The sequence below is a fragment of the Salvelinus namaycush genome, unplaced genomic scaffold (genome assembly GCF_016432855.1).
Source record: "Salvelinus namaycush isolate Seneca unplaced genomic scaffold, SaNama_1.0 Scaffold415, whole genome shotgun sequence".
Classification (NCBI taxonomy): domain Eukaryota; kingdom Metazoa; phylum Chordata; class Actinopteri; order Salmoniformes; family Salmonidae; genus Salvelinus; species Salvelinus namaycush.
This window is the reverse complement of record NW_024061104.1, coordinates 105,486-130,001: the sequence shown is the minus strand read 5'-3', so window position 1 is coordinate 130,001 and position 24,516 is coordinate 105,486. Positions and strand designations below refer to the sequence as shown.

Here is a 24,516-nt window from a genome sequence, read left to right as displayed (position 1 = left end):
TTGCTGTGACCATTACTAGTTTAGACTGCACCGCACTTGGTTGTATGTGTTCCATATTTGGTGTTGTGAGGTTAAATATCTCAGAGTAAATCATCGGTAACTTTTCAACCATATTTGGTAGAGACATTGGGTTTAGACTATTGTTTTCTGACATAATGTTCTATTGATTGGGCATATTTGTAAACCTTGAATGAATTAATAATTTTATGTTTTTGGCTACTTTGCCACCAGATGCTTTCCTATATCGTTGTTATAATATAAAATACAAATACCAAATATTGTGTTTTATAAAGTCACTAGCTAGATTGGAAGAATGAGACAAACAAGGTGATTTTTTATTGTGTTGTTTAACTCCTGAAAGTATAGTCTTTGCCACAGTGGGCTATAAAGTCTTTTGGAGGACATATTGACCAAATTCAGACAAGGGGGCCACAGCCCACGGGAAAAAAGCACTGAAGGCTCTACACTACCGGTCAAAAGTTTTTAGAACACCTACTCATTCAAGGGTTTTTCTTTATTTTTACTATTTTCTACATTGAAAAAAAAATAGTGAAGACATCAAAACAATGAAATAACACATATGGAATCATGTAGTAACCAAAAAAGTGTTAAACAAATCCAAATATATTTTATATTCTTCAAAGTAGCCAGCCTTTGCCTTGATGACAGCTTTGCACACTCTTGGCATTCTCTCAACCAGCTTCATGAGAAAGTCACCTGGAATGCATTTCAATTAACAGGTGTGCCTTCTTAAAAGTGGAATTTCTTTCCTTTTTAATGCGTTTGACACAATCAATTGTGTTTTGACAAGGTGGGGGGGTATACAGAAGATAGCCCTATTTGATAAAATACCAAGTCCATATTATGGCATGAACAGCTCAAATAAGCAAAGAGAAACAACAGTCCATCATTACTTTATGACATGAAGGTCAGTCAATACGGAATATTTCAAGTGTAGTTGCAAAAACAATCAAGCTCTATGATGAAACTGGCTCTCATGAGGACTACCCCAGCAATGGAAGACCCAGAGTTACCTCTGCTGCAGAGGATAAGTTCATTGGAGTTACCAGCCTCAGATATTGCTGCCCAAATAAATGCTTCACAGAGTTCAAGTAACTGACACATCTCAACATCAACTGTTCAAAGGAGACTGTGTGAATCAGGCCTTTATAGTTGAATTGCTGCAAAGAAACCACTATTAAAGGACACCAATAAGAAGAAGAGACTTTCTTGGGCCATTAAACACAATCAATGTGTCCTTTGGTCTGGAGCCCAAATTTGAGATTTTTGGTTCCAACTGCCATGTCTTTGTGAGATGCGGTGTGGGTGAACAGATGATCTCTGCATGTGTATTTCCTACCATAAAGCATGGAGGAGGAGGAGGTGTTATGGTGTGGGGATGCTTTGCTGTTGACACTGTCTGTGATTTATTTTGAATTCACACTTAACCAGCATGGCTACAACAGCATTCTGCAGCTATACGTCATCCCATCTGGTTTGGGCTTAGTCGGACTATCATTTGTTTTAATAAATTATTATAAAAAAATAAAAACAATTGTTTGTTACTTTTACACCTTTTTCGTGGTATCCAATTGGTAGTTACAGTCTTGTCTCATCGCTGCAACTCCCGTATGGACTCGGGAGAGGCGAAGGTCGAGAGCCGTGCGTCCTCCAAAACACAACCCAGCCAAGCCGCACTGCTTCTTGACACAATGCCTGCTTAACCCGGAAGCCAGGCGCACCAATGGGTCGGAGGAAACACCATACACCTGGCAACCCTGTCAGTGTGCATTGCGCCCGGCTCGCCACAGGAGTCGCTAGAGCTCGATGGGACAAGAACATCCCTGCTGGCCAAACCCTCCCCTAACCCGGACGACGCTGGGCCAATGACGCTGGGCCAATTGTGTGCCGCCCCATGGGTCTCCCGGTCGCGGCCGGCTGCGACAGAGCCTGGACTCCAACCAGGATCTCTAACTGCACAGCTTGCCTTAGACCACTGCACCACTCAGGAGAATGTATTTGTTTTTCAACAGGACAATGACCCAACACACCTCCAGGCGGTGTAAGGGCTATTTTACCAAGAAGGAGAGTGACGGAGTGCTGCATTAGATAACCTGGCCTCCTCAATCCCCCGACCTCAACCAAATTGAGATGTTTTGAGATGAGTAGGACCGCAGAGTAAAGGAAAAACAGCCAACAAGTGCTCAGCATATGTGTGAACTCCTTCAAGACGGTTGGAAAAGCATTCCAGGTGAAGTTGGTTAAGAGAATGCCAAGAGTGTGCAAAGCTGTCATCAAGGCAAAGGGTGGCTATTTGAAGAATCTGAAATATATGATATGTTTCACACGTTTTTGGTTACTACATGATTCCATTTCAGTTATTTCATAGTTTTGATGTCTTCACTATTATTCAACAATGTAGAAAATAGCATTTTCTTCTTTGACGCACCTTATGTCTAAACTTCTTCACAGTGAAATGATCTTGATTGGTGATCTCAACTGGTGTTGGTTAAAGCCGGTGTCTGATGATTTAAAAATGTTTTGTAATTCTATGAATTTTACCCAGTTGATTAACTCACCCACTCGCCCAAATCTTAAATGCCCAGATAAATCTACCCTGATTGATTTGATATTAACAAATGTTCCACATAAATATTCTGCGGTTGGTGTTTTTTGTAATGATTTAAGTGACCATTGTGCTGTTGTTGCTGTTAGAAATACTAAGGTTCCTAAGATAAACCCACGTTTTATTCGTAAGAGAAATTTGAAGTGTTTTAATGAGCAGGCTTTCTTTCATGATTTGTTTTATTTTGACTGGAGCAAGATTGAGCTTATCCCTGATGTGGAAACTGCCTGGATATTCTTTCATTATGTTTTTTTCCCAAATAGTAAAAAAACATGCCCCATTCCGCAGGTTCAGGGTTAAAGGGCGGGATAATCCATGGTTTTCTTCTGAGCTGTCTTGTATTATTCACGACCGTAATCTAGCCTGGGCTAAAGCAAGGAAATCATGTTCTGATGCTGATTGGCTTATTTTTAGGCAGTTACGAAACAAGTGTTATTTTCTTCTCAGGAAGGCCAAGTCTGAATATTTTATGTCTGTTTCCACTGATAACCTGAATGACCCTAGAAAGTTTTGGAAGGCTATTAAGTCTATGTCTGGTAACAGTAATGTTAATGAATTACCGTCATGTGTTTTGAAGGACTCTCTTGCTGTATATGACAAAACTGAAATGCTGAATTGTTTCAATGAGCACTTTGTATCATCTGGTAGGCTGTTTGATTCAGTGTCCTCTGTCTCTGTACAACACTGTGTGGATGAACCAGTGTCCTCTGTCTCTTTACAACCCTGTGTGGATGAACCAGTGAGAGCTGGTCAAACTTTTAGCTTTTTGCCATTCTCAGTGCAGGTGGTACATAAAGCCCTGAAATCCTTAGATCAGAGAAAGCCTGCAGGTCCTGATCTTTTGGATCCCTGCTTTTTAAATCTGGCAGCTGATTTCATAGCTGAACCACTTACATATCGGTTCAATCTAACCCTGGAATGTAATGATATTCCGAAAATCTGAAAATCAGCATTTGTCCTACCACTTTTAAAAGTGGGAGATCCAACTCTTTTAAATAATTATAGGCCAATCTCAAAGCTGTCACCCCTGGTGAAAATACTTGAAACCCTTGTGAGTGAACAGCTAAAATAGTTTTTAATTACTAACTCTATTTTATCAATGTACCAATCGGGCTTCAGGAAGAAGTATAGCACAATTACAGCAGCCATGAAGGTTTTAAATTATATCACTGAAGCCCTTCACAAAAAACAACACTGTGTCTCACTTTTTATTGATCTCTCTAAGGCTTTTGATACAGTTTATCATGCTATACTAAGGCAGAGATTGTCGAGTGTAGGTCTTTCAGAGCATGCAGTTGCATGGTTTGCTAACTATCTGTCTGATGTAACTCAGTGCACTCAATTTGATGGGCTTATGTCTGTTAAATTGTCTGTCTTTAATGGTGTGCCCCAAGGCTCTGTACTTGGTCCTCGCTTATTCACTATTTATTTAAATGATTTAGACAAAAATGTCCAAAATGCGCAACTTCATTTTTATGCTGATGATACTGTTATTTACTGTTGTGCCTCGTCTCTTACAAAAGCTTTCCAGAACTTGCAAACGGCTTTTTATACTGTTCAACATACCTTGTGTCAATTGAAGCTTATCCTCAATACTGACAAAACTAAACTAATGGTGTTTTCTAAAGCAAGAAATAGACCTCTGAACCTTTCACTGAAAGGTTGAAATCATTATCTTCTTAGCTACTTCTTTGCTACATTGTCTAAGAAAATATCCATATTGGAAGTTGGCTGGGCTAATGTATACAGATTCTGATAAAACTGGGAAACATGGTGAGAGATTTCTTTTGGATTTTTATTGGGAGTATTATTAATCATTAATTGACATATGGAAGGAAGTCTTTTCGCCTGCCCTTTTTTCTAAATTAAAGAAATATCTTTAATCGTCTTGCTCTTACAAACGCTCCCCGGGCCTTTTCCTCGTAGAAACAATCTAACTGCATTTGCAATGATGATAGCTCCAGTAATTCCTGATTAGTTAGTTCCCTTTTTTTAGTTTAATCCATTTTTCCCTTTAGGATGTCATATTCTTTCTCTCTCTTGGCACGAGCAATTTCTTTTCCCATTGAAATAGCCAAAAGCCTTAATCAAATTTCCTTAGCTCCCAGTAACTTCCAAACATATTCATAACACAGGCACAATTCCTGTATTTATCATTAATTCCTGCTACTTCCTTCTTAAATACTTAATTCTCTAGTAAAGTCTTGTTCATTTTCCAGTAACCTTTAACTTTTTTTGGTTGACAAACCATGCATATTTATCTTTATTGAGATCCCGTTGTGGTCTGTTAAAATCAATGGTTCAATCGAGACTGTATCAACCTTGTCAGCACTATCTTCAGATATCAGCCAGAAATCAATACGGGATTGTATAGATAAATCTTTGGTACTCCATGTAAACATAATCTTATCTGGGTTCTTATGTCTCCAAATATCTAGAACACCTAACCTTAGACATATATTCCTTATCTCACAAACAGAATTGCTATCCATAGGAGGCCATCTATCTAGATTATCATGTAATACTGTATTAAAATCTCCACCCCATATTACTTGAAATTTAGACAAATTGAAATTTAGACATAATTTTACAAAAATAAAGATCTCCTTTTCAAAAAATTACAGATTCCCCTGGCATTAATAGAAAAAACAGAAATGGACATTTACTATCAAAGTGACTATATGAAGAATATTAAACTTGTATACGTTCACATGAATCGGGTTCTCATAAAAAGAAAAGTTCTTACTAGTTGCAAATAAAAACATACCTTTGCACCACGTAAGTGGTTGATCTAAATTATATATATTTATACAATTGCAAATAACATTGTACCATAGATTGGTAAAAACGAATAGCCATTAAGCTAACATTAAGTGTCAGTGCGAATTTCCCTGCCATAAAAAAAATATATATATAAAAAAAGTTTGGCTCACACAAACAATGCTCTTTCCTCAATAAATATCTAGTTTTATCAAATTAGCAAATAAAACTCAGTCCTGCACAACTCACTTGACAAGTCCAGCAGTCAACAAACTAGGCGTCAGCGTGAATTTCCCTTCCATTAACAAAAGCCTTAGCTCCCGCAAAGTATGCCCTTTTCCCTTCCTTCCTTGCTCTCTCAATTATCGGCCACAGACGATTCAGAGCTTCTTTGTCAAATGGAAGCTGCTCCTTGGTTGGGGTATTCGGGTATGAATCGCATTCACCCCCCTTTTTTACACCGCAAGCATATGAGTGAGTTTCAACAATGCCTCTTTTCTCCTTGGAAGTTTCAACATCCATTATCTCAGCAACAGTTTGGTCATGTCCTGATTACATGCTACTAGCTATGAAGACGTTAGCAGGCTAATTTAACTACACACGCTGACACTTTTCGATAGCTAGCTTGTTCGTTGGAAATAGTCAAAAATATATGTCAAAGGTTTGATTAATTACAAAATTATTCATTGTATGGTTAGATATCATTTTTTGTAAAAAAACAACAAATTGCAACTGCAGTCTAAAACTATAAACTTTGTGAGAAAACCCCAAAATTGTTCCTCAGCTAGAAATGTTACACCCTCTCATGTCGCAATCTTTACCATATCACTGATTTCATGGAGCTCTCCTGCTCATCATTTACTTAACAAAATCCCGCAAACGTGAAAGCGCCAGAAATAAACATTGCGAGATTGTACATATGTGTGAGTCAGAGATTTGAAAGCAGACGCTTTCATCCAAAACGATGTACAGTAATCCATATATACATTTTACGTTTGGTTGGCCCAGGGAAATGAGACTTTTTCGAGCTTTTCGAAGCAATTTTTGTATATCTTTCTTTGTAGTACTGTGTTTATTCAATCATTTCGAATTGATCACTTCCCACTGGGTACATACATCAATTCAATGTTTATTCCACGTTGGTTCAACGTAATTTAATTGGAATTACATTGATATTGTGTCACAGTGAATTTTATAATCTGCAGTCAATTTAATTATGTTTTCATGTGCCATGATTCTGACATTTTACATATGATCCTCATAGGATTAGGCTACATAATTACAGTGGTGCAGTAAATGTAATCTCAATTCAATACGATGTGCATATACTGTACATATAGCCAATATAGCTATTAAACCCATGTTCAGTGACTAATCTGTGACGCAAGTGGCCTAATATGTTTGTGACGTTCCATGGAAACCACGGTATTGTTTAAAACTCGATTCTGATTGGCTTGCAGGTCATTCTACAGTGTAAATTATAAATGAAAACGTGCTTTAATAGCAGTGTTACAGATTCACAATACCGAGCGTGTCTCAACCCGTACCGCGCTTTTATCTACCTAAAGGTATCTTCACGCACGACTGGATAGGCCTTTTGGATACGCTTGTCCAAGGTAAGGATATGCGTCAAGATATAGCCTACTTTTAATGTTTTAGTTCCGAACTTAAGTTACTCCAGTCAAGTGATTCATCGTAAAAGTTTGTTGTTTTGACTGAGCAGTCCAATGGACAATAACATACATAGATTATGCATTAGGCATTGCACAAGTCAGTGTTTAGGTCAGAATATAAAGTTGCTACTTCCGTCAACTCAAGTTACTCAATTCAAGTGATTAATCGTAAAATTGAGTTGTTTTGACTGTCAAAACAAATAACTTTGATGGAATATTCAAAATTATAATGGCAATTATGAATCACAAATTCACAACATTACTTGCATTTCAATGATTCATCCAGGCCCAAGACATAAAGTTGCCTGAAAGCTGTGTAACAATCATTCCATTGCTGACCCATAGGATGGTAATCACGTACATGATTGGCTTAATCTAGAATCATGGATACCTTTCATGTGAGTACACACACCATATTTTTTTTTACATATCTCAGAAGGAAGATACCTCAATATCTGGAAGCACTGTCTCATGTACAATTGTTAATGCTATCTCTGAAATGTCTAACAAAATGTTGACTTCATCGTTTCATCAAGACCCTCTCATCACAAGTTGGAACTAGTGGTCAACATTGGGACAATGCAGCCATAAATAACATGGACCAATATTTTAATGGAGGTAAGCACTACACTTCTGATGGGTTTAAAGATTGTATTACATTATCTAAAAGTGAGAAAGTAAACCCCAGCTGTTATTCTTTTCACAGGGAAGGACAATCCCCATTATGCCATGAATGTTTCATTGCTGAACAACCATAGATATGTTTCCTCTAATTTGGCTCCCGTTCCTCCAACAGTGAGCAAGACCTGCCAGCAGAGCTCACTGGAGCAGGGAGACATCCCGTCATCCTTTTGGCGCCTGACAAAGTACACTTTTTTTCTTCTAAATAACACTATAGTAACATCTTCTGCACAAAGTTACATTCCTAATAAGATTGGTGTTAAGTGAGAAAGAATCCTAAAGATGGTCCAATGGGCATGGTCTGAAGCCTCTCGTCATCTCAGTATGTTGAACCACCTGATTTCTTGCAGGCTTGAGATTCAGATCCTGCTGAACGATGTTAAGCATTCGATTAACCACATGCAGGGGACGCTGAACACCATGCAGGGGCAGTGTATTGAGTTGCAGACTGCCTTGTCTAAGGTAGTGTCAGATGAGTCTCAGATACAGAAGAATAAGTCTATGATGGTATGGTGATAATGATTGAGATGGTGATTATAATAATGATGACTAGCGGTACCCCACCCTACGGGCAGTAAATCATTGGATCTGATTAATTCAATTCAATGCAATTCAATCTTTGAGGACTGCAACCATAGAAATACAATTTATTTACACTAATAATAAGCTATTGTCAACTTCCCGTCTATGCTTATCTTGCTCATTGCTCACTGTCAATTGCTCACTGTTACCCTATGTGTGCAACTATTATTGATTTCTCACAGAAAAATAATTTGGTTTCAAATGTACCTGGGGCCATGTAAATAATTGTTAGGCTACTCATTTTGAATCCACCGGTGGCAACTTGTGTGACCATAAAAGTCTGTGTGCGATTGGGCACAGTAAAATTATTTGGTTACTGACCGGCCCTACATTATAGAAGGCCCTTCAAGTCGGAACTAGGAAATTCTGACATTTCTGACTCGTTATGGAATGAGGATTTCAAATTTCCCACTTGTGAAGTATCAGAATCAACCAGTAGGAAGATCTACACTGATAACTTACATTCATTTTAACTCTGAGGTTCCAAGTTTCCGATGGCATGTTAATGCGTCAATAATTGCCATGGTAATTTTGAATGTCCAGTCAGTGAGCATTATGGGTAATTATCCTACATACTTACATCAAATACTTTATGATAGCATCATCTCCTGTAGTAACAGTGCCATTCCAAACACAATAAATGTGAAAATTAACAAAGATACAAAATATTGCTAAAGTGAAGAAAATCAGCTCAAAATTGTAGGAGGAAATGCCCCTGCAGCAGGGAGGCTTACGGTATTATAATATATTGTAGATAACATTAATATAATTTGTGTATTTACAGTATCGTACACATACAAATGAAAGTATATGCTAGGGATTGATCTACACTGAGTGAACAAAACATTAAGAACACCTTCCTATTGAGTTGCCCTCCCCCTTGGTGGTGGACCATTGTTGATACTCAGGGAAAACAGTTGAGCGGGAAAAACCCAACAGCATGGCAGTTCTTGACACAAACCGGTGTGCCTGGGACCTACTACCATACTCTGTTCAAAGGGACTTAAATCTTTGGTCTTGCCCATTCACCCTCTGAATGACACACATACACAATCCATGTCTCAATTGTCTAAAAATCTATCTTTAACCTGCCTCCTCCCCTTCATCTACACTGAGAAGAAGATTTAACAATTAACATCAATAAGGGATTATAGCTTTCACCTGATTAGTCTATGTCACGGAAAGAGAAGGTGTTCTTAATGTTTAATACACTCAGTGTATTTGTCAATGATGTTATAGATTCCAAGTGGTTGATTTTTTAGGGAATGACTATATTCTCTATATTATACCTGCAGATCATCACAGCAGCCGAAGTTGCTGTGCAGAGGGAGGAGATCCCCCGAGCATCAGGCCTCATCCCGTCACAGAGGGAGGGTATCCTCCAAACAGTCAGTGTCCCTGCACAGACGGAGGGTATCCTCCAAACAGCCAGTGTCCCTGCACAGAGGGAGGGGATCCTCCAAACAGCCAGTGTCCCTGTACAGAGGGAGGGGATTCTCTCAGCAGCTAGCATCACTGCACAGAGGGAGGAGATCCTCCGAGCATCAGGTCTCATCCCGTCACAGAGGGAGGGTATCCTCCAAACAGTCAGTGTCCCTGCACAGACGGAGGGTATCCTCCAAACAGCCAGTGTCCCTGCACAGAGGGAGGGGATCCTCCAAACAGCCAGTGTCCCTGTACAGAGGGAGGGGGTTCTCCCAGCAGCTATAATCATTGCAAAGAAGACGGAGATCCTCCGAGCATCAGGCCTCATCCCGACACAGAGGGAGGGGATTATCTCAGCACCTAGCATCATTGCGCAGAGGGAGGAGATCTTCCGAGCATCAGGCCTCATCCCGTCACAGAGGGAAGGGATTCTTCCAGCATCTTCTATCACTGCGCAGAAGAAGAAGATCCTCAGAGCATCAGGCCTCATCCTTGCACAAAAGGAGTTGATCCTCCTGATGGCCAGTGTCACTGCGCAGAGGAAGGGAATCGTCCGAATGGCCAGCGTCCCTGCGCACAGGGAGGGGATTGTCCCAAAGGCAAGTGTCTCTGCTGAGAGGGAGGGGGTTCTGCCAGCAGCTAGCATCACTGCGCAGAGGGAGGAGATCTTCCGAGCATCAGGCCTCATCCCTGCACAGAGGAAGGGGATCCTCCAAACAGCCAGTGTCCCTGTACAGAGGGAGGGGATTCTCTCAGCACCTAGCATCACTGCGCAGAGGGAGGATATCTTCCGAGCATCAGGCCTCATCCCGTCACAGAGGGAGGTGATTTTTCTAGCATCTTCTATCACTGCACAGAAGAAGAAGATCCTCAGAGCATCAGGCCTCATCCCTGCACAAAAGGAGTTGATCCTCCTGATGGCCAGTGTCACTGCGCAGAGGAAGGGAATCGTCCCAATGGCCAGCGTTCCTGCGCACAGGGAGGGGATTGTCCCAAAGGCTAGTGTCTCTGCTGAGAGGAATGGGATCCTCCAAACAGCCAGTGTACCTGCACAGAGGGAGGGGGTTCTTCCAGCAGCTAGCGTCACTGTGCAGAGGGAGGAGATCCTCCGAGCATCAGGCCTCATCCCTGCACAGAGGGAGAGGATCCTCCAAAAATCAAGTGTCCCTGCACAGAGGGAGGGGATCCTCCAAACAGCCAGTGTCCCTGTACAGAGGGAGGGGATTCTCTCAGCAGCTAGCATCACTGCGCAGAGGGAGGAGATCCTCCGAGCATCAGGCCTCATCCCTGCACAGAGGGAGTTGATCCTCCTGAAGGCCAGCGTCCCTGCACACAAGGAGTGGATTGTCCCAAAGGCTAGTGTCCCTGCAGAGAGGGAGGAGATCTTCCTCGCAACCAGTGTCCCTGTGAAGAATGGACACAATCATCCACAACCATCTCCCATCATCCCCATGGTGGCACCACTGTGGAAATGGGATGGTGGAGCGTGTACTCCACCTGTGGATTTCTATTCCAAGAGAAGAGGTCACTTAAACTTACCTAATTAGTAAAGAATTTACCATTGTGATAGCGTGAGAATTAGCGGTGATAGGTTAAATGTATGGCTCATGTGAGTGTATATCTGTAATACTTTCATGCATTTTCTACATAAAACAGGTTTAGCTCCATTTTACTTTGACATTTTAGTCATTTAGCAGACTCTCTTATCCAGAGCGACTTACAGTAGTGAGTGTATACATTTTCATACTCCAGTGAATCTCTCCAGGATTTCGCATGGATTTTTTGGATATTTGCGGATAAATATGCTAGATTTTGCAGCAACAATTATGACATTTTGCATAGCAATATGCAATTGTTTTGTCCAATTTGTTGCAAAAATGCGCTGACAAGGGAAAAAACTGTGTTGACGTGTGGCTTGATTGAACCATATTATGCAGTAAATGTGCGGTGATTGGTTGAAATTGCGAGCCCTCTTTTTGTACTGTGGTAATGGGGAAGTTCTATGCGATAATATTGTGATGATGTGACTATTTTATGCAGAAATAGTTTGGCGATTGGTCAAATTTGTAAGCCCTCGCATAATATGCAGGGAATTGTTGATTTTGCAACCAAAACAATGCGATCGCAGAGTCCTGGAGTAACCTCCCTGCGTGTAGGTTAAGATTGGGTTGTAAACAGAGTATCAGAGCCAGACGTTCCTACCTGTCAGCCAGTAATTGTTCTGTATGGTGACATGAGCAGAGTGGCCTGACTTCTCCCACTTATTACAGATGTCCGACTTAGATATGTTGAGCATCCTGCTATGATGTCCATCACCAAGCCGGAACACTCCGAGGCCACTTCTCAGTGCCAGACTGGCAGCCGGCCGGTGGCTGAGCCCGAGACCCCTGCTGTTCACAATAACAGTGGAGGCTGGCTCAGCTGGGTTTTTGGGAGTGGAAGATTTAATAAGAAGGAGGTTCATCTACCTGAGGACAAAGACAGATCTGTAAGGAACTGGTTCTTAACACTATATTCTATGTAGAGACAATTGAGTGGATATTTTTTTTTATTGTGGCTTGCTTCACATTGCTAACATCTTCTTCCTCAGATTGTCTGGGATCCAACTCTGCACAGATGGGTTAACAAAACTGAGCCCAAGGCTGAGGTACATACTTAAATTCAATGAAATTAAAAACAGTGAACAACCATTGTATTTCAACTGTGATAATATTACTAACAATTTGGAAAATGTGTTGATGTGTTTTACAGAACAAGTGTGTACCACCACCTCCACCGATGGGGACATATGGATATCAGGGGAACACTGGCCCCAAAGGAGTGAATTCTTACTCTATGAAAGCAGGTGAATATTGCTTTAGAATTCATGTGGTTTAACCAAGACTGTGTCAGCCGATCATAGATGTCCCTGGTGGTCTCCTGCTAACAGCTTTCCCACTACCAGCAGGTCTATGGGGCAGCAAATACCCTACAATACATTACAATGATGGGACCAACTCAAAGCCTCCAAGCCATGGGCCTGGACTGCTTCCTAGACAGCTCTCTGGCTTGCTCCCTCCTTCACACGTTGACCTCATGGCACCAATGGTTGTGCCACCTGACACTCTACCCTACTGAGGTATGACTCTGGAAAATCCTTCCAAATTGTATCCATTCATCATTAACTGAGATTTTTCTTTAACATAGCAAGTGGCTGAAATAGCAAGGATGTTAACTATTTCTTATTTTTGTCCAACAGGCCATTTGCCCAGAGTGGATTTGCCATACATAGAATTTTTCAGCATTAAAAATCTTCAGCATAAAAAAGTATTAAAAGATGATCTTTTAATTAAATCTCTCCTTTGTGTCCTCATGTTCACATTAATTTGATGTGTTCTATCATCCTTTACAATGCTTATTGCTTCTGCATTGCTTTACAGACAAGTATATATTATACACATATATTTTATTTTAGACATTACAAAAACATATTTTTGTGCATTTTGGATTTCCTACATTTACTTACTGTACAGACAAGTATATTTTATACATATATATATTTTTTAACTACATTTTTTTATGTATTCCATAGACGGAAAGAAATATATTTAGATGCATTTTGAATTCCTAAATGTCAATATTTTATTTTCTGTGTCACGTGTTTATGCCCATTTATGTACATCCTGTGTATGTTACCCTTCCAATGAGCTTATCATATAAACTACAACGCAAAAAGTATGGTTTAATTCACTTTTAATAATGTTAGCACAGGTAACAGCCGTTTACAATCTTTCTTTAGTTTTTCATTCTTACTCTTCCCAATTCAATTAAACTATATTTCTTTATTTCCCATGGGCTTCACCAGAGTACCCCCTAGTGGCTGGAATACAACTGTATTAAGCCCCTTACAACACCCCCCTGCAAAAACGAAATGTTGTCCCAGTTGCAGCCTAGTATCTGTCTTGTTTTGCACACTTTGTACAAAATAATAAAATGCAGTACTACAGGATATTTCTTAACGTAGCTCTTTATTAGCTAGCTATAACTGGCATGTTCACGTATCGCCAACCAGCATCAAACTGACCATGACCTAACCATTTGGGTGGTCTTAACCAATCATAGCACAGTATAATATGGCGGTAAAATGCATCCAATTATAATTCAGTATGTTTACACATATGGATATTACAGTATCCAAACTGATATGCCATTTTTAGTTGTTTTTTAAAACAGCGGGACACCACCCTCACCTTCGACCAGCTGGTGGACCTGTCCATTCGGCTGGATAACCTGCTGGCTACCCAAAGACGTCCAGACCTCTGCGACCATCTGTGGCCGCAGAGGTCACACTGCCGGTCAGTGCCGGGTTTGTTCCTCTGGGGGTCGAGGCAGCAGGCAGGGCACTCTGGCGTCACCCCAGGTGAGCCGGCACCATTCTCACCCAGAGCCCTCTGTTGCACACATGTTTTTGTATGTTACTTTTCCTGAGTTTTCCCCGCATTCCCAGCATAAAGCGCTCGTCGATTCAGGCGCGGCTGGGAATTTTATGGACAGATAATTTGCCCATAGTTTAGGGATCCCCATTGTTCCAGTGGCTATGCCCTTCCCAGTTCACGCCTTAGTCGACCATTATGGTCAGGGTTGATTAGGGAGGCCACCGTTTCCGCTCAGTCTCTTCCTCATTGACTCTCTTGCGTTTCCCGTGGTACTAGATCTACCCTGGTTAGCTTGTCATGACCCCACTGTTTCATGGCAACGGAGGGCTCTCACGGGGTGGTCGCGAGAGTACTCGGGGAGGTGTCTAGGGGTTTCCGTTGGTGCTACTACAGTGGAAACTCCAGACCAGGTCTCCACCGTGCGCATTCCCCCCGAATATTCCGATTTGGCTCAATGACTCAATTACCACCCCATCGTCTAGGGATTGTGCAATAATTCTCCTGGTAGACGCTGCACTTCCCAGGAGTCACGTGTATCCCCTGTCACAGGCGGAGATGGCGGCTATGGAAACATTTGTCTCCGAATATCTGCATCAGGGGTACATTCGGTCCTCCACTTGACCCGCCTCAAGTTTTTTTTTTGTGAAGAAGAAGGCGGGAGGTCTGCGCCCGTGTATTGCCTATCGAGCCCTAAACCAGATCACTGTGAAGTACAGTTACCCGCTACCTCTCATAGCCACAGCGATTGAGTCAATGCACGGGGCGCGCTTCTTCACCAAACTAGATCTCAGGAGCGCTTACAACCTGGTGCGTTTCCGGGAGGGAGACGAGTGGAAGACGGCGTTCAGTACTACCTCAGGGCATTATGAGTACCTCGTCATGCCGTACGGGTTGATGAATGCTCCATCAGTCTTCCAAGCCTTTGTAGACAATATTTTCAGGGACCTGCACGGGCAGGTATAGTGGTGTATATTGATGACATTCTGATATACTCCGCTGCACGCGCGGAGCATGTGTCCCTGGTGCGCAGGCTGCTTGGTCGACTGTTGGAGCATGACCTGTACGTCAAGGCTGAGAAATGCCTGTTCTTCCAACAGTCTGTATCCTTCCTAGGGTACCGCATTTCCACCTCAGGGGTGGAGATGGAGAGTGACCACATTTCAGCCGTGCGTAATTGGCAGACTCCGACCACGGTAAAGGAGGTGCAGCGGTTCTTAGGGTTTGCCAATTACTACCGGAGGTTTATCCGGGGTTTTGGTCAGGTGGCGGCTCCCATTACCTCACTGCTGAAGGGGGGGCCGGTGCGTTTGCAGTGGTCGGCAGAGGCGGACAGAGCTTTCCTCCGTTTGAAGGCGCTGTTCACCGATGCTCCGGTGTTGGCACATCTTTGACCCTCTTTGGCGTTCATAGTGGAGGTGGACGCATCCGAGGCTGGGGTTGGAGCCGTGCTCTCACAGCGCTCGGGTACGCCACCGAAGCTTCGCCCCTGTGCTTTTTTTTCCGAAGAAGCTCGGGCCGGCGGAGTAAAACTATGATGTGGGGGACAGGGAGCTGTTGGCGGTGGTTAAAGCCCTGAAGGTGTGGAGACACTGGCTCGAGGGGGCTAAGCACCCTTTCCTCATCTGGACTGACCACCGTAACCTGGAGTATATCCGAGCAGCTAGGAGACTGAATCCTCGTCAGGCAAGGTGGGCCATGTTTTTCACCAGATTCAGATTCACGATCTCGTATAGACCAGGTTCCCTTAACACAAAGGCTGACGCGCTGTCCCGTCTCTACGACACTGAGGATCGGTCCATCAATCCTATTCCCATCATTCCGGCTGCTAGGCTGGTGGCACCGGTAGTATGGGAGGTGGACGCGGACAACGAGCGGGCACTAAGGGGGGAACTGCGCCTCCACATTGCCCGGAGGGTCGTAGGTACGTGCCGCTTGCTGTCCGTGATCAATTGATTCGGTGGGCTCATAGTCTACCCTCGTCGGGTCACCTGGGGATTCTGAGGACAGTGCGGGGTCTTAGGGGGAAGTACTGGTGGCCCACCTTAGTTAAGGACGTGCGAGTCTGTTTCCTCCTGTTCGGTGTGTGCCCAGAGCAAGGCTCCTAGGCACTTGCCTAGAGGGAAGTTACTACCCCTCCCCGTTCCACAACGGCCGTGGTCTCATCTATCGGTGGATTTCCCCACTGATCTTCCCCCGTCTCAGGGAAACACGGCGATCCTGGTCGTTGTGGATCGGTTCTCTAAGTCCTGCCGTCTTATCTCGTTGCCCGGTCTCCCTACGGCCCTACCGACTGCGGAAGCTCTGTTCACCCATGTCTTCCGGCACTACGGGGTGCCCGAGGACATCGTTTATGATCTTTGTTGTCACTAGCAATAGATTGTATAGCTGTGTCACAGTCCCCTTTAAAACTAAATCCATTTTACAATGGCTGTACTTGAACTCAACATGATTGAGTTGCATAGAAAAGTAGCAGATTCAACATCCTTTTGACTATCTGGAGATATGCCAACACAATCAGTGATTGTTTACAGTTTGGTGATTTACAAAAACAAAAGTGTTTGGGGTTTCTTGTGCTGTGTGACACATTCTTCACCATATTTACCTTTCACTGCATTTCTCCTCCCCCCTCTGTGTTTGGTGTTTTTGTATCAGTTAGTTTAGTCTGACTGTTGCACCGACATAAATTTGTGCTGTCATCCTCATCTCCTATTTCATTACATATGGGTGACGGCCCAACGGATTGGTCAACTCAACCTATTCCTCAATCTGATTAACAAAACTGAGGCTAAACTGAGGCTGAGGCTGATTAACAAAACCTCCATTCTTGTCCCACATATTCCTAAGATTTTTGACACTATGTTTAGTGACAATTGGTTTTCCAATTGGCCATTGCAAGGTTTTGTCAACTTCCTCACAAAATTGGAAATCACATTTTTCATTATGCTGCATAATGGAATGTATTGCCCTTGAAATATGATGACAATCCCAAAATGCATTTTTGTCCCCCCCCCCCACACAACATTTGAGTCTTAACTTTCTGATCGTTCACAACATCCATGCCACCCCCATACAATTAATGCTTCAGATTTGGTGGTTCAAGAGCCTTATTTTAATTTATCATCTGTTGTGTCAAATTATTCTTATCTATGCATTTATCAGTACGGTCAACTCCACAGTTAACGCTTATCACCCCAGACAACAGTGTCACTATCAGTACAGTCAACTCCTACTTTAGCACTAGGTCCACCCTTTACCAGTTCTTCCACCAACACCAGATCTCTGCAACAAATCCCTTCCCTAATTTATTATATTTTATTCCAGTATATTGTTGTTAAATCATTATTATATAGGTTAGATCTATGGATAGTATAGCCTATAATTGTCTGTGAAACAGGTAGGCCTACCTCTTATTTCTTAAATAGGCTCGAACACAAAGCCCTCTTGTTATAAAGTCAAATTAAAATGAATACCCTAGTGAGTAATCCCAACCCCACTTTATTTTAGCATCTAGAATAGTTGTTTCTATTTAAGCCAATATGTAATTTATAGGCCTATAGTGCAGGGCTAGGCAACCATGGGCCTGGAGTGCCGCAGACCCTTCATGTTTTTGATTTACCAACCTGGAACAGCGGGTGTGTTGAATTTAGGCAATCACTGAACTGATCAATTAGCTCAGTTGGTCAGGTGTGGTGCCTAGTTGGAACAAAATCCTGTAGTACCTGCTGCGCTCCAGGAACAGAGTTGCCTATCCCAGCTATAGAGCCCCAAAGTGGCGGTGTCATAATACCCGAACAAGGAAATGGTTCTAATCGTTTTTCCACCATTTATTTTTCCCCTTAAGGAATTTTAGAAACACTTAAGGGCTGTGTTTTGTATAGGCTTACCCTGGCATGACGTTTTGATAACCATTTAAATCACTCTTGGACAAGGTGACTTTCAAAAATATATCCGGGTCTATTTACTCTCCGATTCTAAAATGCTAATTAGCATCAATGTAGACACGCAAGACTACAAATCCCTGCAAGCTCCTGCACGTCATCTCTAGCTGACCTTTGCAAACAGGTATATTGTGTCAATTTAAAACTTGCACAAAACAGTTCACAGAATTGTCAATTTAAAGAAATGTATTCATTACTACATTTTGCTAACATTAGATATAGTTAATCAAGAGATTCTTTCCTTTGTCTCGATTCGGCAGTCTCATCCAGATCATTCATGGCATTTTTAGGTCTTTATGATAGCCACATTAGCAGCTAATTAGCATTTAATTTTTAGGGGTAAATACAAGCGAATATATTGATAAGTCAGCTTGTCCTGGACCTAGAGAGATTTACACGGTTAGCAAAACGTCACTCAAAAGTAAGCTTACACGAAACACAGACCTTATTTTAAGTGTTTCTATAATCCAGTAAGGGAAAAACGATTGGAACAATTTATTTTATGGGTATGACTCATATTGTGGTACTCTATAGTGTATTGTACTGGGGGCTATGGACTGGGTGGAGTAGAAAGTGTTGCCATAGACCTCAGTCCCCCATAAAATAACACCATATATAGATTCTACAGACCCTAGTGAGTAATCCCAACACCACTTTTACTTTGGCACCTAGAATAGTTTTCTCCCTATAAACCAATATGTATTTCATATACAGTGTATTGCATTGGAGGCATTTATTTGACCTTGGAACATGTGTTGAACCCCAAACTGAATGCAAATATTACTTAAATATGAAGAACTGTGAGTCATGGATGATCTGGAGTTAGACCTGAGGGCGCCTGGAGAAGAACAGGGCGAAAATGAGTCTTCAGATGACGATGAATCAATCAACAGAAAACGAATCAAGAAGCCAAACCTTCCCCTGGCGCCTCCTTTATTTAAAGGTCATTTATAAAATGGAGTGTGTAGAAGAATATGTGAACCCTTGAGTAAGCTAAACCAGCTAGTTAGCTAGTTCAAGCTGCTGTTTACTGACAAGTACTACATACACTATATATTGTGAGTGGACCAAGTAATTGGGCGTCACTCTAAAGCGGGAAGGTGGAACAAACGAGTCAGGAGTAGGTTTTCTTGATTGAACACAGTTCTCTATTGAGGGCATTTGGTCAACACAAACACTCCAACATAATCAATGAAAATCTCCCAAGGAAAAACATACATCTTCTTCTCCAGATCAAACAGGAACACAATACGATTGTCTTTAAACTACAACAAAAGTCACGGGATTGTCACCGTCTTAGTGGTTCTTCATAGATAGATCATAGCTCCTCTGTCTCGGTGGCCATCTTCCAGAGATAGTTCTTCCTCCTGGTGCTGGTTCCATACTCTCTCTTCTAGGGGAAGGAGAATATCTCATTAGTACCGTCAGCTGTGCTTAATTGCCTCTGGTTACCTTGTCTCCCATGCCTTGTTGGGCTACCATCCGTGAGCCCAGCCTGCCCTCTGGTGGTCCTTCCACATACCTTCCCCCTCAGGACCGAACCGGAGGGTCGGGCGCCAGACGCACCGTCTTGGTCGCGTCGGGACAGCGCGTCTGCATTCCCTTTCCTCGATCCGGCCCTATGGATGACATGGAAAGAGAACGGTTGTAAAGACAAAAACCATCTGGCTATTCTGTTGTTATTGTTTCTCTTACCAGCCATCCACGTGAGGGGCGCATGGTCAGTAACTAATGCAAACCTCCGACCCAGTAGGTAGTACCGGAGATAATCGAGGGCCCACTTAATGGCTAAGGCCTCTTTCTCTACGGTAGCATACCTCTGTTCCCGATCGCTGAGCTTCCTACTTATGAAGAGAATCGGCTTCTCTGCTTCGCCTTTACCCTGAGCTAGTACGGCCCGAGCCCCATATCCGAGGCGTCGACCTGCACAATGAACTCTTGTGAGAAGTCCGGAGCCTGTAGGACGGGATCAGAACACAGGCCATCTTTTAGCAATTGAAACGCCTCTTCCGTCTCGTCTTTCTACTCTACCTGGTTTGGCAAGTTTTTCTTGATGAGGTTTGTGAGGGGATTGGCAATAGTTGCATATCCCGGGATAAAACGGCGATAATATCCCGTTATCCCTAAGAAGGCCCGAACGTCCCGCTTGGTCCGGGGTCGCGAATTGTCCCGAATTGCCCTGGTCTTCTCTGCCTGTGGGCGTATTTTCCCATTCCCCACGGTGTACCCCAGGTATTCCGCTTCGGACAGGCCCAGGCAGCATTTATTTGGATTGGCCGTCAACCCTGTGGCTTCCAAACTCACGAGCACCGCCCGTAATCGCAGGAGGTGACTATCCCAGTCCTCGCTGTGGATAACCACATCGTCTATGTACGCCGCTGCATACTCTTGATGGGGCAGTAGAATGGCATCCATGAGGCGTTGGAAAGTTGCAGCGGCACCATGCAGTCCGAAGGGCATCCTCACATACTGGAAAAGCTCCTCTGGTGTGGCGAAGGTCAGTCTTTGGGCGATCCTCTGGAGCCACCGGCACTTGCCAATATTATCGCCTTTCCTAAGCGCTCCAAGAGTTCATCCACGCGGGGCATGGAATACGCATTGAATGTAGAGATGGCATTCACGGCCCTAAAGTCGTTGCAGAGTATCATACTACCATCGGATTTGGGGATCAGGACTATGGGACTGGACCACTCACTCGTCGATGGCTCGATCACACCCATCCTCAACATCTCCCTTACCTCGTTCTTAGCGATGACTCGGCGAGCCTCAGGAATCCTGTAAGGGCGGATATGCACTTTCTTGCCGGGTTCAGTGTGGATATGGTGGAACAGGACATCTGTTTGTCCTGGAATGGAGAGAAAATTCGAACGAAGTTCATAATCAGCTTGTCTAGCTGTCTTGACTGCTCTGGCAGGAGAGTTTGGCCACGGCGCACCTGTGGTAGAGCCTCCTCTTTTCCTTTGCCCTCCAGGGCCATCAAAGCCACCTCCTCCTCTCTTCCATGGTAAGTCTTCAACAAGTTTATGTGATAGAGTTGGACCTTCTTCCTTCTATCAGGTTGCTTGATGAGGTAATTGACCGGTGAGACCCTTTTCATTACCTCGTAGGGCCCCCTCCACTGTGCCAGCAAGCGATGTTCGGCCGTGGGCACGAGCACAATCACTTGCTCTCCCACGGCGAACTCACGGGGGGTCGCGGACTTATCATAGGCCCGGCCTTGGGTCCTTTGTGCCTTCTCCATATGCTCCTTGACTATGGGCCACACTGCTGACAGGCGGTCTCTCATCAGGGTAATATGTTCTATTGTGGATCGAAAGGGGCATGGTTGGGTCTCCTTGGCTAAGTCGAGGATCCCTCGACAGGGTCTGCCATAGAGCAATTCAAACGGAGAGAATCCAGTGGATGCTTGGGGTACTTCTCGCAGGGCAAACATTAAGTGTGGGAGAAGTCAGTCCCCACACAGCAGGGTCGGTGTTATAAATGTCAGTCTCCCGACCATTATGCCCCACAATGTCCTAGCAAGGACGAGCCCATGGTCACGGATTCATCACTGCCCACCCCCACACATCTTGGTTTGAGGGGGCAGGATCAACACTGTTGGTTAGCAGAAATAGCCCCAGCCCCAGAGATTCCAGTTCGAGTCGAAGGACAAGATGTGGTAGCCATTCTGGACTCGGGAAGTATGGTTACGTTAGTAGAGGAGCGGCTGGTGACCTCCGCAACACTGCTACCAGACAAAGTAGCCGTATCCTGTATCCATGGAGACACCCACTATTAACGGTATTACTAAAAATTCAACAATGGCTTCCCCATCTGAATGACCTAATCTAATCTCCTAACATCATGAATGAAATCTTACATTCAGGAGAATCCTTGCCCCAGGGGAGGAGGAGAACTTGGAGGTGGAAGAAGAGGAGGATGCTGCTACAGGAGCAGGCTCCCCAGAGTCCTTTCCCAACAGAGTACCAGGTAAGTACTCACAAAGTACTGGCAAAGTACTCAACAAATACTGTGTTTTATTTGTAATCTATGGTGTATATATAGCATTCATAATCATTGGTCTTTATTCTGAATCTGTTGACTGTGTAATTTTGCCATGGTTATTTTTTTGGGCTTTGTGGCCCTGTTTTGAGTGCCTTTGTGATTGCTGTCTCCTCTGTTCCCTGTCTCTCTGCATGGCTTCATCACTCTGTCCTCACTGCCTGCTCCATTCACAGTTTTGCAAGGTATGGTTTGGTTGAGAAGTAAGGGGCTGGCATGGGTCTGAATGGGTCTATGTCTTTTTATAGTTTTGTCGTAGCATGAATATGATTGCCTACTAATGGACAGTTTGTTATTATCAAAAACCCTATCCTACTACTACTAGATAGCTTTAGTTGTTGAATCTACTTTACAATGTATTTTTTTATAAGCATTCACCAAAACGTGTATGTCATCTTAGCCTTATCTGTTAGTCTACAACTTCTTCTGCTGCCTATTATTGTATAAGTAAAATACTGCTGACAGTAATGACTTGAACAAGGATCTGTAAGTATAAACACTGGTTACGTCCCAAATGACACCCGATTCCCTATGCAGTGCAATATGGGCCCTGGTCAAAAGTAGTGCACTATAGTAGTGAACTTGTCCCCCTTGCCCATTTTAAACATGTATTGTAGGATTTTTATTTTTGTATTGCTTGTAACTGCTTCGGGTAATGCAAGTTCTTGTGCTGTTAGGGGAATAACCTATGTGTAAATGTAACAATCTGCTGCTGTATTTTTTTGTGTGATCGTTTTGTGTAGTTTCTTAATCATTGTACATAAACTGTATGTGTAAACATGTATACGCAGGGCCCAGCTGTAAAAGAGACCTTGGTCTCAGTCTGTGTTCCTTGTTGAAATCAAGGTATAATAATATAGGGAGTAGGGTTCCATTTGGGACGGTACCATTATCTTGATTTCAGCTGCATTAGTTCTGGGAACGTGGGAATGTTTTCTGCAATTATTGTATCTTTAGAAAGTTACAGCTTTCATGTCTCCAACAGGTACATTGTTGCCACGGTTACCCTCAGAGCCCAGGATGTCGCTGCTCACAATAAAGATTGACAAGATTGGGCTGAAAGATGCTGGGCAATGCATTGATCCCTACATGACAGTTAGTGTGAAAGGTACTAAATGTAGGCTACATTGTTTACATTGCTGAGATGACTTGCTTACATTCACATCTGAAATGGTAAGGTCTGAAACAGTGATAATCTAGAAAAATGTTTAAATAATTATCTCTGTTGAGTTGACACTTGACAGTACATTTTTATAAATATAATTTATTCCTGCAGAACAGCCCAAGTGAATCTGAACGTTTTGTTTCCCAACAGATTTGAGTGGCATTGATTTGAACCCAGTGCAAGACACACCTGTGGCAACCCGAAAGGAGGACACATACATTCACTTCAGCGTAGACATTGAGATCCAGAGACATATCGAGAGACTACCAAAAGGTAGTCAAACGTTCTATTTCTACTGAATTAGTAGTGGGGCCTCTATTTAGCCAGTATCATGTAATATTAAGCCAATACAGTGTCAGTTTATGTTCAAATCCTTGCAGAGGGATTGGGCAGACAATCGTTAATCCTGAATTTTGTTCATGTTCCGGGGGCAGCTATTTTCTTTGAGTTCAAGCACTATAAACCCAAGAAGGGGTTTACAAGCACAAAATGTTTTGCCTTCATGGAAATGGATGAGATCAAACCTGGTCCCATTGTGATCGAGTTGTGAGTGACACATTTTGTGTTTTCCAGATTAACTTTCTTTAAATGTAGTCACTATTTTATTTTAAGATGAAAATAAATTAAATAACTATTTATTTTGAGAATCTCAGATTTTAGCTATTTTTGGTGGGGGTGGGGGGGTTCTGGTTCAGTCTGCCCTTTGAGTATACCGTTTGAATGAATCACTTATTTATGCTATCGGATGTCAGGTACAAGAAGCCTACTGACTTCAAGAGGAAGACGCTCCAGCTCCTGACCAAGAAGCCACTCTATCTCCACCTCCACCAGACGTTGCACAAAGATTAATAACCGAGGTCACAGAGTAGAGCACATCAAGAAAGCAGAAGCGCCACAGAATTCCACTGCAGTCATCAGACATCCAGCAAAGTTTGGTGTACCGCCTCCCTATCCGCCTCCACTCACATCAACAATACTAAACCCAGCAGGCCCAAATGCCACAACCTCAACTCTGTGATAGGACGGCCCTGGATGACACATATTAACTACAGCGGTGACAACACACTACTGTATAGTGCTGCTTCGTAACCAAGTGGGAGGTGGGAATTTACCAGTTGTGAAGTCGTAAATACCAGTTGGATGCATTCACGTGATTTGAACTTGTTGAGAAAAGATCATTTGGCTAATGGCCAACAAGCTGCCTAAACCA

At 43.0% G+C, this 24,516-nt stretch overlaps 2 protein-coding genes and 1 long non-coding RNA gene across 4 annotated transcripts in view; 2 read left to right on the top strand and 1 right to left on the bottom strand.

The window, feature by feature from the left end:
• LOC120041210 (dynein regulatory complex protein 9-like) overlaps nucleotides 1-12,176 on the bottom strand; it is a 34,348-nt gene extending 22,172 nt beyond the window's left edge. Inside the window, exon 1 of the mRNA XM_038986139.1 lies at nucleotides 11,950-12,176. The gene's annotated coding sequence lies outside the window, so the exon portion shown is untranslated. The remainder of the gene's footprint in view (nucleotides 1-11,949) is intronic.
• Nucleotides 11,250-12,558, top strand: LOC120041211. 2 transcript variants are annotated; one of them, XR_005475855.1, is made up of 3 exons: nucleotides 11,250-11,271; nucleotides 12,338-12,394; nucleotides 12,499-12,558. It is a non-coding gene; the product is annotated as an uncharacterized LOC120041211 (long non-coding RNA). The 2 variants fall into 2 exon arrangements; XR_005475856.1 differs by lacking the exon at nucleotides 11,250-11,271 and adding an exon at nucleotides 12,201-12,235.
• A 9,224-nt stretch (nucleotides 12,559-21,782) lies between these two features.
• On the top strand, nucleotides 21,783-24,206 carry LOC120041209 (axin interactor, dorsalization-associated protein-like). Its single transcript, XM_038986138.1, has 6 exons — nucleotides 21,783-21,790; nucleotides 21,966-22,069; nucleotides 23,127-23,249; nucleotides 23,457-23,577; nucleotides 23,733-23,852; nucleotides 24,059-24,206. Exons 1-6 carry the CDS (start codon nucleotides 21,783-21,785, stop codon nucleotides 24,153-24,155), a joined length of 573 nt encoding a protein of 190 aa, XP_038842066.1. The 3' UTR covers nucleotides 24,156-24,206.
• Nucleotides 24,207-24,516: the final 310 nt, after the last annotated feature.

Bases quoted from the DNA above. Each gene is read 5' to 3' on its own strand.
- LOC120041209 (XM_038986138.1), top strand. The intron at 22,070-23,126 runs GTAAGTACTCAC...TGTCTCCAACAG, and splicing joins CTTTCCCAACAGAGTACCAG to GTACATTGTTGCCACGGTTA. The intron at 23,853-24,058 runs GTGAGTGACACA...ATCGGATGTCAG, and splicing joins GGTCCCATTGTGATCGAGTT to GTACAAGAAGCCTACTGACT.